Consider the following 18,602-nt stretch of genomic DNA (forward strand, 5'->3'; position numbering starts at 1 on the left):
ATCTCTTCCATTACGAACAATAGGGGGATCGACTTGTATTATGCAATTTGAAACGACCAAATTGCATGACAAGTCGCACCTGTGTGACTGGGGGGGGGGGTCTCAGGCGTTTTCTGGTGCTTTTTTGCAGAAACGCACTACCGTTCCATTTAACGTGGTCTCCCTATGGGACACGTTCACATCTATGCTTTTTTTTTTTTCAGCCGCTGCGTTTTTGGAAAGGGTCAGGGAACTTATTTCAACGCAAAACTGTGTTTTTTTTTTTTGCTTCAATAGACTTTAACGGAGAAGCTGCGGAAAAGCATGTAGTGCGTTTTTTTTCCCCCCAACAATTTGAGTTTTGCGTTTTTGAATCTGCCCAACAACAAATTGGCCAAAAACCAAAAAAAAAATCAAATGCAAAACGCATTAAAAAACACGAGGGAAAAAAAAAAAAAGCGTCAAAAACACGTGCGAAAGAACACAAAACGCACCGCAAAAAAGCGCTGCAGAAACCGATATTAAAAAAAACAGCAAACTGCATAGGTGTGAGCCGATCATAAGGCGGAGTTTTTCAAGCGCTTTTGCGTTAAAGAAAAAAGAAAAAAAAAAAACACCTGAAAAGCTCAAGAAAAATGCTTCCCTTTAACCACCTCAATCCCGGGCACTTTACCCCCTTCCTGCCCAGGCCATTTTTCACCTTTCAGCGCTCTCACACTTTGAATGACAATTGCACGGTCATACTACACTGTAACCATGTGAAATTTTTATCATTTTTTTTCACACAAATAGAGTTTTCTTTTGGTGGTATTTAATCACTTCTGGGGGTTTTTATTTTTTCCTAAAAAAATTTAATTTGATAAAAAAGTTTTTCTTAGTTTCTGTCAGTAAATTTTGTAAATAAGTAATTTTTCTCCTTCACTGATGGGCGCTGATGAGGTGGCACTGATGAGCACTGATAGGCGACACTGATAGGTGGCACTGGTGGGCACTGGGCACAGATATGGATGGCACTGGTGGGCACTGGGAACAGATATGCATGGCACTGGTGGGCACTGGGCACAGATATGCATGGCACTGGTGGGCACTGGGCACAGATATGCATGGCACTGGTGGGCACTGGGCACAGATATGCATGGCACTGGTGGGCACTGGGCACAGATATGGATGCCACTGGTGGCCACTGGGCACAGATAGGTGGCACAGATAGGCGGCACTGATGGGCATTGATAGGTAGCATTGATGGGCAGCACTGACTGGCATCGCTAATGGCCACTGATTGCTGGCACCTAATTGTAATCAGGGCACTGATGCTCAGTGCCCTGATTACATGCCTAGATGTCCCCTGTGAGGAGATGCCACTGATCAGCTCTCCTCTCCTCACATTCTATCAGTGTGAGGCGAGGAGCGCCGATTACCGGCATCTCCGTGTTTACATGTGACCGGCTGTGATTGGACACAGCCGATCACATGGTTAAAGAGCCGCAGCCGTGCAGCCACGATCGCTGCACTGCGTGCCTACGGGGGCGCACGAGAGCGGTCGTTGTGGGAAGCCGTCATATGACGTCCACCCAGAACGAGAGCCGCACCGCCCAGCCGTCATTTGACGGCGGCCGGGGGGAAAGTGGTTAAAATAAATGAATGTGTTCACACTGGGGCGGTGCGCTTCCATTGCGGCGGGAAAATTAAATCCTGCTTGCAGCATTTTTGAAGCATGTTCGGAGAGTTAAAAAATAAATAAATAAAAATGCACAAAAAAACGCACCTTCCCATTGAAAACAATGGAAAACGAGGTAAAGACGCCCCTGGAGACCCGCTCTCACTCTCACTGTGATTGGACACAGCATGTAGCCAGTTCTGCCTGAAGACAGCTCTGTGCTTAAGACCCCTTTCACAATGAAGGCGCTTTTTTGGCGTTTTAACGCTAAAAATAGTGCCTGTAAATCGCCTCTCAAGCCACCCCCCAGTGGCTTGAGAGGCGATGTGGGACAGGAAGAAAAGTCCTTGTGGCGGTGCGGGATCGCTGTACACACCACTCCTCCCCTACCCCTGTCCATTGAAATCAATGGGTGCTTTTTGAGAAAGTGACGTAAAAGTATAAGTTGTCTCATTCCACCAGTGGCGTTTCTAGCACATCTCGTACCCGGGGCTGGACTTTTTTGTAGCGGCGCCATGCCAACACTGTGGGTGTGGTCAGATCGCATCAACAGTGGGAAGAGCTTAACCATTTAAGGACCTGGCCTATTTTTCAAACTTCTTGTTTACAAGTTAAAATCTGTTTTTTTTTTTGCTAGAAAATAACTTAGAACCCCCAAACATTATATATATATTTTTTCTAACACCCTAGAGAATAGAATGGCGGTCGTTGCAATACTTTTTGCCACACCGTATTTGCGCAGCGGTTTTAGAAGCACACTTTTTTGGGGGGAAAAAAATACACTTTTTTAAATTTAAAAATAAGACAAGAGTAAAGTTGGCCCAATTTTTTTTTTATATTGTGAAAGATAATGTTACGTCGAGTAAATTGATACCCAACATGTCACGCTTCAAAGTTGCGCCCGCTTGTGGAATGGCAACAAACTTTTACCCTTAAAGATCTCCATAGACGACGTTTAAAAAATTCTACAGGTTGCATGTTTTGAGTTACAGAGGAGGTCTAGGGCTAGAATTATTGCTCTCGTTCTACCGATCGCGGCGATACCTCACATGTGTGGTTTGAACATCGTTTTCATATGTGGACGCTACTCACGTATGCGTTCGCTTCTACACACGAGCTCGGCGGGACGGGGCGCATTAAAAAAATGTTTTTCTTATTTATTTTACCTTTTTATTTTCAAACTGTTCTTTTAAAAAAATGTAAACATCCCTTGTAATAGAAAAAAAGCATGACGGGACCTCTTAAATATGAGATCTGGGGTCAAAAAGACTTCAGATCTCATATTTACACTAAAATTCAGTAAAAACAAAAATAATTTTGTCATTAAAAAAAAAAAAAGTCCCTTTAAGAGCTATAGGCGGTAGTGACGTTTTGACGTCGCATCCACCCTGCAATGATATGGAGACGGGTGGGGGTCATCTTCTCCTCACTCATCTCCATACCAAGCCAGGGACAGGACGCGATCGCCTCCGCCGCTGCCAGCACCGGAGCGCGGTGGGAGGGGGTGGCCCTCTCCTGCCACTGATAAAAGTGATCTTGCGGCGAATCCGCCACAGAGACCACTTTTATCTTGAAGCGGACCGCCCACTGAAGAAGAGGATACCGGGGTTATAGTAGCTAGCTGCTGCCATAACAACGATATTCATCTTTATTTATTTTTATTTATTATTTATTTCAGGTACTTATATAGCGCCGTCAATTTACGCAGCGCTTTACATATACATTGTACATTCACATCAGTCCCTACCCTCAAGGAGCTTACAATCTAAGGTCCCTAACTCACATTCATACATACTAGGGACAATTTAAACAGGATCCAATTAACCTACCAGCATGTCTTTGGAGTGTGGGAGGAAACCGGATTACCCGGAGGAAACCCACGCAGACACAGGGAGAACATGCAAACTCCAGGCAGGTAGTGCCGTGGTTGGGATTCGAACCAGCGACCCTTCTTACTGCTAGGCGAGAGTGCTACCCACTACACCACTGTGCCGCCCATAGTAGTGATGTATAACAACGGCGGGCGGTCCGTAAGTGGTTAAAGAGGGCTTCCAGATTCCAATAAGCCCCCCCCAACCTGTTCCCGCAGACACTTTTTCTTGATTTCTGTGTGGGGTTCTTCCTTTAAATCCAGACCTAGACCAGACCAGAGGGTCTTTTTTTGTTTGGGGGTCCCAAATCCATCTACATCATGTCAGTGTTGCTGTAGTAGGTTGTATACATTGTGCAGATACACCACCTCACAGGCAGGATCAGAGCAACCACCAGGCATGTTATTTAATGGAGTTTTGCATTTTTATTGTTTTACTTTAACCACTTCAATACCGGGCACTTTTACCCCCTTCCTGCCCAGGCCAATGTTCAGCTTTCAGCTCTGTCACACTTTGAGTGATAATTCCGTGGTCATACAACACTGTATCCCATATGAAATTGTTATCATTTTGTTCACACAGCTAGAGTTCCCTTTTGGTGGTATTTAACCACTTACAGACCGGAAGATTTTCCCACTTAATGACCAGGCCATTTTTTGCGATACGGCACTGCGTGGCTTTAACTGACAATTGCGCGGTCGTGCGACGCTGTACCCAAACAAAACTGATGTCTTTTTTCCCCCCCACAAATAGAGCTTTCTTTTGGTGGTAAAAACTACACAAAAATAGGGGATTGGCGCTGTTCACTGATCAAATAATATACTCTTAACAAACTCTCACCACAAGGGAAGGACTTCGCTACATATCTGAGTGAATAAATTAAAAGCAAACAAAGTGTGCTTCAATATGTATAAATAAATATCCACAATTGAAATTAGGGGTACCAATAAATGTGCAAACTGCTTGAAGTGAAAAAAATATATAATAAAAAATAAAAATAAGATTATCTCCAAACCAATAAATAAAATTAATAATCGACCAAGTGTACAAAGATGACCAAAAATTGTTAATCTAAAGTATATGTAAATAGCTTCCTGAGAAAAAAAACAATGCTATCCAATCCAAAGTGGTGTTTTACCAATTCTGTGTAATGGCAATCTAGATGGTGATCAGATGGAAGTAAAAAAAAACAAAAAATGTATTATATTACATGTGCGTTTGAATGTGGTGATCACATACCAAGTAAAGCAAAAAAATGTATAAAATTAATTTAGAAAATTAAAAATACTAAACTCCAGCATAGTAGTCCATATTTTCAAAAAAAGGATTCTCCAGGGGATGTAGCTTTTATCACAGGTTTTAATAAACAATATAGGAATATAGAACACATAGTGAGGAAGTATTGGCCCATATTAAAGTCTGATAGAACTCTGGGGAGCATCCTCACCAAAAAAACCACGTTTCATCTACAGGAGGGCACCTACCCTCAGAAATCACCTGGTTCATAACGTCATTGACCCCCCAAAAAATATCAAATTGTTTTACTTTATATTAACAATTTTTCGTCATCTTTGTACACTTGGTCGATTATTAATTTTATTTATTGGTTTGAAGATAATCTTATTTTTATTTTTTATTATTTATTATATATTTTTTTCACTTCAAGCAGTTTGCACATTTATTGGTACCCTTAATTTCAATTGTGGATATTTATTCATACATATTGAAGCACACTTTGTTGATCAGTGAACAGCGCCAATCCCCTATTTTTGTATAGTTTATAGCATTTGGATTTCACCTAGGTGTTTTCTTCTTTTTTTGGGGGGGGCTGCAGTTCATATAGGAGCCTGTCCTGAGCGCGGAATATTAATATATATATTTTCTTTTGGTGGTATTTGATCTCCTCTGCGGTTTTTGTTTTTTTGCCCTATAAACAAAAAAATGCGTGACAATTTTGAAAAAAAAAACAATATTTTTTACTTTTTGCTATAATAAATATGCCAAAAAAACAAATTTCTTCATCAGCTTAGGCCAATATATATTCTTCTACATATTTTTGGTAAAAAAATATTGCAACACGTGTATATTGATTGGTTTGCACAAAAGCTATAGTGTCTACAAAATAGGGGATAGATTTATGGCATTTGTATTATTTATCTATTTTTTTTTTTTTACTAGTAATGGAGGCAATCTGAGATTTTTAGCGGGACTGCGACATTGCGGCGGCAGATTGGACACTTTTGACACTTTTTGGGGCCATTGACATTTATACAGCGATTAGTGCTATAAAAATTAACTGATTAATGTGTAAAAGTGACTGGCAAGGAAGGGGTTAAAACTAGGGGGGGCGATCAAGGGGTTAAATGGGTTCCCTGGGAGGTGATTCTAACTGTGGGGGGAGGGGACTGACTGGAGGAGGAGAGAGATCGCTGTTCCTAATCACTAGGAACAGCAGATCTCTTTCTCCTCCCCTGTTTACATTAACAGATACCCATTCTGACTCTCTTTCTCAAGATCACAGGTGCCCGGCAGACATCTCGGCCGCCGACCACGCGCATTGGGTCCCCCGCCATGCAACGCCTAGGCATGTGCAGTTCGTTTCGTTCCGAATCGAAATTCGGACAAATTTTTCATTATTCGGAAATTCGGATGCATCTGAATTTCCGAATTACAAAAGTAAAGAATTTAAACGAATCCGAAAAAAAACGAACGAATTCAAAAACATATTTGAATCGAATTCAAAGACAAATTCGAATTTGAATTTGAAAACATATTCGAATCGAATTAGAAAAAAATAGAAAAGTTTTTCTAAGAAAAACAATAAGATAGAATATAAAATAATAAAGCAATAGAATATATAATTTTTTTTTATTATTCTCTTCTGTTTTTTTATGCTTTTCTTTTCTATTATTTTATATTCTATAATAGTCTTTTCAATTCAAATTCAAATTCATTCTATACGAAATTCGAATTTCGGGAACATGGCTTCTGAAGTTTGAATTTCGTATAGAATGAATTTGAATTTGAATAGAAAAGATTAGAACAGAAAATAATAGAAAAGAATAGACTAGAAAAACAATAGAACAAAATAGAAGAAAATATAATATATATATTATATTTTCTTCTATTCTGTTCTATTGTCTTTCTAGTCTATTCTTTTCTATTATTTTCTATTCTATTCTAATCTTTTATATTCAAATTTGATTTCGGTCTATATGAAATTCGAACTTTGGAAGATATTTTATTTATATATATATATATATATATATATATATATATATATATATATATATATAAATCATTTTTTTCTATTCTGTTTAATTGCTTTTCTATGCTATTCTTTTCTATTCTATTCTAAACTTTTCTATTCGAATTTGAATTCATTCTATACGAAATTCGAATTTCGGAAGATGGCTTCTGAAAGTGGAATTTCGTATAGAATGAATTCGAATTTAAATAGAAAAGATTAGAATAGAGAATAATAGACTAGACAAACAATAGAACAGAACAGAATAAAATATAATATATATATTTTATTCTATTCTGTTCTATTGTTTTTCTAGTCTTTTCTCTTCTACTCTATTCTAATCTTTTCTATTCAAATTCGAATTCATTTTTATAAGAAATGCAATATAAATATACATAAATTCATATTTATATATTTATTTATTTATTTATTATTTATTTATTTATTTTCTCTGCTGGTCTATTGTTTTTCTATTCTTTTCTATTCTTTTCTATTATATTCTAATCTTTTCTATTTGAATGCGAATTCATTCTATACGAAATTTGATTTTCTGAGAATGGTTATACAGAAACAGAATGAAATAGAATGAAATCGAATTCTAATAGAAAAGACTAGAACAGAAAAACAATAGAACAGAATAGAAAAAAATTATATATATATATATATATATATATATATATATATATATATATATATATATATATATATATAAAATACCATCTTCCGAAATTGGAATTTGGTACAGAATGAATTCAAATAGAAAAGATTAGAATAGAACAGAAAATAACATAAAAGAATAGCATAGAAAAACAATAGAACAGAATAGAAAAAAATATAAAATATTCTATTCTAATCTTTTCTATTCAAATTCATTCTGTACCAAATTCCAATTTCGGAAGATGGTTTTATTTATAAATAGATATATATAGATATATATAGATATCTATATCTATATAGATATCTATATATATCTATATAGATATATATATATCTATATATAGATATATAGATATATATATCTATATATCTATATATAGATATATAGATATATATATAATATTTTTTTCTATTCTGTTCTACTGTTCTATTGTTTTTCTATTCTTTTCTTTTCTATTAGAATTTGATTTCATTCTATTTCTATATAACCATTTTCCGAAATTCGAATTTTGTATAGAATGAATTTGAATTCAAATAGAAAAGATTAGAATATAATAGAAAATAAAAGAAAAACAATAGAACAGAATAGAAAAAACATTTTATATATATATATATATATATATATATATATATATATATATATATATATATATATATATATATATATATATATATATATATATATATATATATAAAACCATCTGCCGAAATTTGAATTTCGTATAAAATGAATTTGAATAGAAAAGATTAGAATAGAGTAGAATAGACTAGAAAAACAATAGAACTGAATAGAATAAGATATAATATATATATTATATTTTATTCTGTTCTGTTCTATTGTTTTTTTAGTCTATTCTTTTCTATTATTTTCTATTCAAATTCGAATTCATTCTATACGAAATTCGAATTTCAGAAGCCATCTTCCGAAATTCGAATTTCGTATAGAATGAATTCAAATTCGAATAGAAAAGTTTAGAATAGAATAAAAAAGAATAGCATAGAAAAAAATATAATATATATATTATATTTTATTCTCTTCTGTTCTATTGTTTTTCTAGTCTATTCTATTTCTATTATTTTCTATTCTAATCTTTTCTTATCAAATTCGAATTCATTCTATACAAAATTTTTCTTGATGTTTTCCAATGCAACATTACACCCCATGATCTCCCCAATCAGGATCTGGGCACTTTCAGAGGTGAAAGGATCAGGATCCACAACATCACGATCACCTAAAAAGAGAGAAACCAAAAAAAAAAAACAAGGTATTATAAATATGCCGGCATCCATCTCTTAACTGAGTCTGTGGTCGCAGACAGTCACCTGTTGTGGTGACTATTTCCACCACATCTCCTTCCTCCTCCTCCTCCTCCTTTTGTCTTTGGTGGGTCTCCACTTCTTCCTGAGGTGGGGGGTCTGTGGTCTTTTTAGATGAGGGGTGTCCTCCGAGTCTTTTCTCCCCTATGTAAAAAAAAAATAGGTATACTTAGCACACAGATATTTGATGACATAAACAGGAATATGAAACATTGCTTGGAAGTGGGGTACAATTGTCTATTTTGTCAGAGTTCCAAGATGAAGAAAATTTTTTGTCCTTTGTCAAGCTTGAATACTTACTGTTTTGTACAAGCTTCACAGATGGAGTCACCCCTATAGTATACACTGGAGCACCTGTGTGGGACCCCCTAATAAAAAGGGTGTTCTTGTGTCCCACACTAGTGTTTTCTAGGCCGAATGAACAATGTTTCATACGAACGAATAATGTGCCCATGAACATGAAAGTTGCTATTTTAAACTGTACAACAGTAAAGAAAAGCACATGGAGCAGCACAAACGTAACAAAAATAAAGAATAGGAACACAGCACAACTACTTACTTTTTTGCAGCACTCTCCTAATCTTTCTGTACTGCTCGTGCTCCCTTAATTTGAGGTCCGACCACGGCTTCCTGAGCTGATCTTGACCACTTTCGCCATGATCTTGGCCTTTCTGACATTGGGGTTGGGGTAAGGCCCATACTTCCCGTCATAGTCGGTCCTTTTCAGTATGTCGACCATCTCCAACATCTCCCCAAAGGACATATTTGAGGCCTAAATCGTCTCTTCCGGGATTGGGACATTTCAGGCTGCGGGCTTTCCTCCTCCTTGTTGCTGTAATTAACAAACACCTGCTGTGTCTACGCCATGTGCTCTTCCCTGACTGCGCCGAACGAGAAGGGGTGGGGAATAGACTAGAAAGAACGTCAGGGGAGGGCGAAGTTTTACGCATGCGCAGTGTATATAAAGCGTAACACGCGTGCATAGTACGTACGATCTGTGAGCGGAGGAAGGAGTGTCGGAGGCTCCGATCGTGATAACGAAGGTAAGATCTAAACTTGGGCCTATACTGCTTCTAGATTGAGGCCTATATTGTAACAAGGAGAGCTTCGCCTGAGATTAGGGTTTGTCTTGTGTTGTGTCTTGCAGATAAAATGGATGGCTTCAATGACCACAACTTCCTCCCCCTGTACATAGACAAATACAGGGAGCTGCCCTGTCTGTGGCAGATCAAACATCCCCAATACAACAATAAACAAAAGAGGCAGGCAGCGCTGGAGAAACTGCTGGAGTTGGTGAAGCCAGTGGTCCCCACGGCAACCATCCCCTATTTAAAAGCCAAAATTGGTGGCCTGAGGAGCACTTATCTTAGGGAGCGCAAGAAGGTCACGGATTCCCAGAGATCAGGAGCTGCAGCAGATGATGTTTATGTCCCCAGGCTGTGGTACTATGAGAGACTGTGATTCCTGTCAGACCACACTGAAGTCAGGGAATCCCTCTCCACTCTTCCTTCCACCCTATCTTCCACCCCAGCTGAGGCTTCCGATGTCCAACCTGGGACTTCCAGCCAGGAAGAAGTGGAGGAGCCTAGCTGGAGCCAGGTATAGAATTCTTCTATAGATTTCTGGTCAATAAATAAATGATGTTTACTAGATGTTATTATTGATCACTAGACAAGAATGAAAAATGCTGGGCTCAGAATGATAATCTGTTATATTTGTTAACATTCAATTTGCAACAATCATGAGGTGAAAATTGTGTGTGATTGATGAATAAAAAACTCAAACTATGTCCCTTTTTCATACACAGGAAGACCTCAGCCAGGAGGAAGCTGTGGAATGTGGCAGCCAGGACGAGGCTCTGGAATGTGCCACAGAGGAGGAGGCTGTGGAATGTGGCAGCCAGGAGGAGGTGGGGGTTAGTGGCAGCCAGGAGAAGGCCGGGCCCAGTAGGAGCCTGACAGAATCACAGGTTCCTCCCCTCCGCCTTCCAACCATAAGACCCAGGAAGGGGAGTAACGTGGAGGATTCAGCACTCAGGCTGATTCAGGAGGCTTCTGCGTCCCTCAGAGCCACCCCCACTCCTGAAGAGGCCTTTGCCTGCATGGCTGCCACAAAACTGCAGGGCATGCAGTAGGGTCAACGCCAGCTGTGTGAGGATCTTCTTTACAAAACACTAACTAAGGGGGTGAGGGGCGAAATCACACACAAAACCCACCACAAAACCCACCTGTGTGAGTTGGACCATCCTCCTCCTACAACTCCAACACCACAGACACAGCGTGGAAGGAAGCGTGGAAGGAAGACCAGAGAATGATGACCTGGGTTCAGTGTGGTCTGGCAAAAGATGCAGGCTCTTGTATGACCACAGCCTGGGGACACAGATGTCATCTGCTGCTTTCATGATCTCTAGGGACTTCTGGACCAGACTGCACTCCCTTAGATAAGGACTCCTCAGGCCACCAATTTTGCAGGAAAATAATTGATGTGTGCCCAGGGGGCCAAAGGCTTCGCCAATTTCTGCTGTTTCTCCAGCGTTGCCTCCCTCTTTGGTTCTGAGCCCTTAATAAAGGATTTTTTGTTTCAATTAGACTCGCCTGTGTGTGTTTTCCTTTAAAAAGGACAGTTTGTTTGTGAGGAGGCAGGTACATTTGTAAACTACAATGTGAAATCAACAAGAGACACCAACACCAAGCAATCTCCTTGAGATTAAATAATACAAGATAATAATGGTGTTGTGGTAACTTGACACACAAAACACACCCAAAAATATTCAGGATGTAAAATCAAAAAATAAAAATAATTAACAACAAGATCAGGCTTGAAAACAATACAAACCAAAAGAAAAAAAAAGCTTGAAAACAATACAAAATAAAAAAATAAAAATAAAAATCTTTTTGTTCTGATGTGACAAATCTAAATATATTGATGAAATCACGATAAATAATAAAGAAAGAAGTTTGTGAGAAGTCTGTGTGAATATGAGCAGCAAAACTACTTCATTCTTCTGGCATTATAAAGAAGAAGAGAGTGCGTTGCATTGAACAATTTAAAACATTGCAGCCTGACGAAAGTGCTGTATCCATTCCGAACGCTAATTTTACCAGACCGAGCAATTCCATCTTGGAATTTCTTCTGAGCATGGGTGGCACTTTGTGCATCGGAATTGTCCACACACAGTCGGAATTGGCGCGATCGGATTTTGTTGTCGGAAAATATTATAGCCTGCTCTCAAACTTTGTGTGTCGGAAAATCCAATGGAAAATGTCTGATGGAGCCCACACAAGCTCCGATCGGACATTTTGCGTCGGAAAGTCCGACTGTGTGTACAGGGCATTAGAGACTTAAACTATCAGTCTGAAAAGGGAAAACTACTAGCATCAAAAAATGCACTACTACCAAAAATATGTTCTATCTTGGTCCATATGGTTAAATAACCCAAACTGTACTGTATAAGATTGATGACATGTACTTACATTGCCTTCTCTTACTGACTGGAACTATTTCCTTGTTTTATTAGTTCACTTCCTTATTTGATTACCCTCCCTTCCCCCGCTGTCTCCCTCTACTACCCAGGCTTAACCCTAATCCTTAATCCTCCCTCCCCATACCCCCCTTCCCGCCTACATCCCCAGGATGAAGACATTGGTTCTACACCAACACTACTGGCTGTAAGCTTAATTTCAATCTACTAATTCTATCTGACCTCACCTGCTGATTGAATGATTGTTCTTCTTCATAATTCTGCTCTTGTCATTCATGCTGCTGTAATTTGTACGGCTTCATCCTTCTGTACCCCTCTACTGTTTAATAAAGTCAATAAAAACTATTGGAAATAAAATGAGGTCAACTCATCACTTAAAATGTGAATTTACTGAGAACATGTTCTCATCAACTTCAACTAATGTTACAAATAATTGGAGAATACACCAAGCCAAATGAATGTATTAATATAGCTGGATACATCTGCATACAATAATAAATATGAACTATGACATTACAAGCAGTTTATAAAAGAACGTGTTTAATATTTACCTTTCTGGAGGGTGGTGAGTAAAAATTTTACCATCTTAAAGAGCGATGGGTGGTGCTGGTATCTGACACTTTGTGATGGTTTTGTTCCCCTCTGGACTCTGTGGTTCCTCCTCACTAAGTGACTACTTTGTTCTGTTTTGATGTAACAGCCGGTGGGAGGAACCACTACACCCAGCAGGGGACAAGGTTCTTCAAGAGAGCAAAAACTCACGGTACCTCTCCGGTAGATTAAAAAGTTTAAATGTAATAATGTTCATTCTCAATATGCTAAAAAAATACTAAAAGTAACAATAATAGAGGTAAAGCTATAACTACTGGTAACCCAGTGTTCCTCCTTAAATATTAGTGGATAACTATTTTTTTATTCAGGTCAGGTCTGAACAGAATTTTGTAACATTTGTGGAAAAATATACAGCCAAGAAGTCCACTACTTGATGCCATTATAGCAAACACCTCCACAGCCACCATGTATTTCCCTCTGGTGCTCAGATAGGCCGGAATCATGGAAATCCAGACACTGCAGAACACCAGCATGCTGAAGGTGATGTACTTGGCCTCATTAAAACTATCCGGTAATGTCCTGGCTAAAAAAGCTATAATGAAACTCACAGCTGCCAGAAGTCCCATATATCCCAGGACAGAGTAGAAGCCGATAACCGAACCCTCATTACACTGAATGATGATCTTAACCTGATAAGAGTGAGTGTCCTGATCCTGGAAGGGGGGAGAAATAGACAACCAAGAGACACAGATTATTACTTGAACCAGTGAGAAGACACAAATGATACAATTGGGCAGTTTTGATCCCATCCATTTCCTCCAAGGACTCCCAGGTTTGGTGGCTTTAAAAGCAATACACACCATGATACTTTTGGTAAGTAAAGAAGAGACAGCAACTGAGAAGATGATTCCAAAAGAGGTTACACGCAGCATGCAGGTCACATCTACTGGGCGGCCAAAGAACAAGAAGACACAGAGGAAGCTCAGCATGATGGAGACCAGGAGAAGATAGCTCAGGTTCCGGTTATTAGCTTTAACAATGGGGGTGTCCCGGTAATGTATAAATAACCCCAATATTAAACCAGTCAGAAGACAACAGAGTATGGAGACAGCTGAAAATATTGCAACAATTGTATCATCAGTGTAGGAGAGAAATTCCACCATTTTTGAAACACACCGATCCTTCTTCTCATTTGGAAATTTATCATCGGGACATTTCACGCAGTTTTCACTGTCTGCAGGAAGAACAATACAAACACAATGAACATCTGGATCAGAGCTTCTGAGAAAACATAGTTAGTCTGGTTGGTACAATCCTATACCCACAGTTGGTCCAGAGGAAGGCAAAAAACACAAGGAAAGCATGATCCAATTTGCTTCAGCAGGGGGAAAATTCTTTCTGATCCTTCGAGAGGCAATCAGATATTACCTGGATCAACTTTACCTATAAATGTTATATTTTGTGCATTTATGAAAGAATCCAGGACTTTTTTTAAAAGCAATCTACTGAGCTGGCCAAACCCAGCTATTTCACAGTTTCACAGCTCTTACTGTGAAGAAACCTTTCTGTATTTGGAGATTAAATCTCTTTTTCTCTAGATGTAAAGAGTGCCCCCTTATCCTCTGTGATGACCTAAACTGAATAACTCAACACCAAGTTCACTATATGGGCCACTTATGTATTTATACATGGAGATCATATTCCCGCTTATCTTCTCTTCTCAGGAGAGAATAAATTCAGTTCCTCTAATCTTTCCTCATAGCTGAGCTCCTCCATGCCTCTTATCAGTTTGGTTGCCCTTCTCTGCACTTTCTCCAGTTCCTTGATATCCTTTTTGAGAACTGGTGCCCAAAGCTGAATTGCATATTCCAGATGAGGTCTTACTAATGATTTGTACAGGGGAAAAATTATATCTCTCTCTCTGGAGTCCATACCTCTATTAATATGCTGCTGCCAGACTCATCCACCTTACCAATCGCTCTGTCTCTGCTACCCCTCTCTGTCAATCCCTCCACTGGCTTCCGGTCAGCCAAAGAATTAAATTCAAATTACTAACAACTACGTACAAAGCCATCCACAATTTAGCCCCCAGCTACATCGCTAGCCTAGTCTCTAAATACCAACCTACTCGTTCTCTTCATTCCTTTTAAGACCTTCTGCTCTCTAGCTCCCTCATCAACTCCTCCCATGCTCGCCTCCAGGACTTTTCCAAAGCCTCTCCAATCCTATGGAATGCCTTACCCCAATCTGTCCGCTTATCTCCTTCTCTATTAGCTTTTAGACGATCCCTGAAAACCCTTCTCTTCAGAGAAGCCTACCCTACCCACACCTAACAACTGTTTTTTTTTTAATTTTCTCCATCAGCTCACCCCCCCACAGTTATTACCTTTTATTTTTACTTGACCCTCCCTTCTAGATTGTAAGCTCTAATGAGCAGGGCTCTCTGATTCCTCCTGTACTGATTTTTATTGTAATTGTACTGTCTGTCCTCATGTTGTAAAGCGCTGCGCAAACTGTTGGCGCTATATAAATACTGTTTATTAATAATAATAATAATAATACAAGAAAGGACTTTGCTCGCTTTGGAAACTGCAGCTTGGCATTGCATCCTATCATTAAGCTTATGATCTACCAAAACCCCCAGATCCTTCTCCACCATTGATCCCCCCAGTTGTACTCCCCCTAGCATGTATGATGCATGCATATTCTTAGCCCCCGAGTGCATTACTTTACATTTATCAACATTAAACCTCATTTGCCACATAGTTGCCAAATTAGACAGAGCATTGAGATCGGCTTGTAAGTTGGAGACATCCTGTAAGGACATTATTCCACTGCATAGCTTAGTGTCATCTGCAAAGACAGAAAAGTTACTTTTAATCTCAGACCCAATATCATTTATAAATATATTAAAAAGTAAGGGTCCCAATACTGAACCTTGGGGTACACCACTGATAACCTTAGACCATTCAGAGTAAGAATCATTAACCACTACTCTCTGAATTTGGTCTTTTAGCCAGTTTTCTATCCATTTACAAACTGATTTTTCTAGGCCTATAAACTATACCTTACATGTTAGCAACAAATTGTCAATGGGATTTCCATCGTCGTCCTCGCAACATTTTATGCCACGTTCATTTTCTTGCGCAACAAAAAGTGCTCCATAAGGTTTGGCAAATGCAAAGGATTGACTTTGAAGCAGCCACCTTGCAAATCCTCCCAGACCTGTCCACGAATACCCAACGATAGCAGGTGATCCTGAAACCCCTTTTGGATAAGCTTTGTGAGATTGGTGCTACTTATCAGTGGGGGTAACCACTACACCTGATAGTCCGGAAGGGTACGGATACATTCTTGATCCGTTCCATGACAGATGTTCCTCCTACTTTGGAACACCTGAGGATCCCACAATTCCATCTAGATGGAAAATGGAATAAAATGGCGGTCGTTGCAATACTTTCTGTTATACCATATTTGCGCAGTGGTCTTACAAGTGCACTTTTCTGGAAAAAATACACTTTTTTGAATAAAAAAATAAGACAACAGTAAAGTTAGCCCAATTTTTTTATATTATGAAAGATAATGTTACGCCGAGTAAATTGATACCCAAAATGTCACGCTTCAAAATTGCACCCGCTCGTGGAATGGTGACAAACTTTTACCCTTAAAAATCCCCATAGGCGACGCTTAAAAAATTCTACAGGTTGTATGTTTTGAGTTAGGAGATCTAGGGCTAGAATTATTGCTCTCGCTCTACTAATCGCGGCGATACCTCACATGTGTGGTATGAACACCGTTCTCATATGCGGGTGCTACTCAAGTATGTTCACTTCTGCACGCAAGCTCGGGGCGTGTTTAAAAAAAAAAAATTCTTATTTATTTTACCTTTTTATTTTTTTATTGTTACACTGTTTTTTTAAAAAAAAAATTGTGTCACTTTTATTCCTATTACAAGGAATGTAAACATCCCTTGTAATAGAAAAAAAAGCATGACAGGACCTCTTAAATGTGAGATCTGGGGTCAAAAAGACCTCCGATCTCATATTTACACTGAAATGCAATAAAAAAATAAATAAATAAATTTGTAATTTAAAAAAATAAAAAAATAAAAGGCCCTTTAAGAGCTATGGGCAGAAGTGACGTTTTGACGTCGCTTCTGCCCTGCATTGTTATGGAGACGTGTGGGGGCCATCTTCCCCTCACTCGTCTCCATGCCCAGAAAGGGTGAAGATCCGATCGCCTCCGCCACTGCCGACGCCTCCGGTAAGCAGCGGAGGGCACCGGAGCATGGCGGGAGGGGGGGCCCTCTCCCGCCGCCGATAAAAGTGATATTGTGGCGAATCCGCCGCAGAGACCACTCTTATCGGAAAGTGGACCGCCGGCCTGAAGAAGAGGATACCGGGGTTATGGCAGCTGCTGCCATAACAACGATACTCCTCTTCAAAATTAGGACGCATATCGGCGTGCGGCGGTCCGTAAGCAGTTAAGCTACACTAGCTTGGATTGCACGCTAAGGAAATGGGCCCAAAGTGTGGTCATTCTTTAAAACAAGTAAACTGGCAAGGGCTTAGGGGCAGCAAGAGTTATGGGTATGCAAAAAAACAGCCCAAAGGCTAACGCTGCACTAGAAAAATAGTTAAAAGGATATAAACACAGCTGCTAGCACCCCAAAGTCTAATACAAACTCAACAGATATAAAATACAAAATTGGTGCAGCACTCGTGATATTGAAAATTTACAAGTGAAAAAAGGCTTAGAATAAAAGACTAAAGACGAGTCCCAAATATGCAGTCTTCTTTTTCCCAATGGGCCATAAACAAATTGGTTAGGCTGGGCGCACATTTAGCGCCTCTGATGATATGCCCTTTGGATGAAACATGTCAGGCTGGCTGATGCAAGCACGCTGAGAACCGCAGATTTTATACTTATCATGATGACCTTTTTTACCACATAATTATAAGTGAACTACAAATAAATTTGTGTCTTTTTACCTTACGGCTTCGCTATTTTTTGCCGCTTTGCTTTTTCTCTCTATGTCTTGGGTATTGCTGAAATGCTGAGGTTTGATATTCAACAACTTCTGCCCTGACTTTGGAAACTATTTGAATGGTGGCTATCTCCTGTTGGATGATTGATTTTTTAGAGGATTCATTTTACCTATTGGAGAGTGACACCTACATTGCCCGCGATTAGTGATTTGATGCTCATCTTAAATCATTATCTGGTAAGCAGATTTGACACACCTGGGTCTTGAGTGCATTTTTCCTTATACACTGGAAGCAGTGAAGGGCTCTTCATACTGTCTACATCTTCAATGAATGAACTTTTTCTGTTTGAATAAGCGCTGCATTTTGGACTATATTTCCCTGTTCTGCCTAGCAACATGACAGAGATCTACTGCTCCCTGTCATCGGGAGCAGTGATCTCTGTTATGTTGTAGAGAGACAATCCCCCCACAGTTAGAATCACTCCCTAGGACACACTTAACCCCTTGATCGCCCCCTAGTGTTTAACCCCTTCCTTGTCAGTGTCATTTACACAGTAATCAGTGCATTTTTATAGCACTGATCGCTGTATAAATGACAATCGTCCCAAAATAGTGTCAAAAGTGTCCGATGTGTCTGCCATAATGTCGCAGTCACAATAAAAATCGCAGATACCTTTTCATTTGGTCATTTTATACTTCTGCCACTAGATGGCGGGGTTTTTTGTTTTCACATGCGGCTCCATTACTTCCTTGTTTTTCTCTTATTGTCTGAATGGGTGGCCAGCAGTTAAAATGGCGCTACCGCCCTGCAGCTAATGTTGTACAATATCCAGCGGCCAGTAGTTAAGATGGCG

At 39.2% G+C, this 18,602-nt stretch overlaps 1 protein-coding gene across 1 annotated transcript in view; it reads right to left on the reverse strand.

Annotated features, from left to right (window-relative positions):
* Positions 1–13,102: 13,102 nt before the first annotated feature.
* The window catches only part of LOC141128471 (vomeronasal type-2 receptor 26-like), a 170,865-nt gene continuing 165,365 nt past the window's right edge, over positions 13,103–18,602 (reverse strand). Inside the window, exon 6 of the mRNA XM_073615776.1 lies at positions 13,103–13,995. Coding sequence (XP_073471877.1) covers positions 13,103–13,995 — 893 coding nt within the window. The remainder of the gene's footprint in view (positions 13,996–18,602) is intronic.

The sequence above is a fragment of the Aquarana catesbeiana genome, linkage group LG01 (assembly GCF_042186555.1).
Source record: "Aquarana catesbeiana isolate 2022-GZ linkage group LG01, ASM4218655v1, whole genome shotgun sequence".
Classification (NCBI taxonomy): Eukaryota; Metazoa; Chordata; class Amphibia; order Anura; family Ranidae; genus Aquarana; species Aquarana catesbeiana.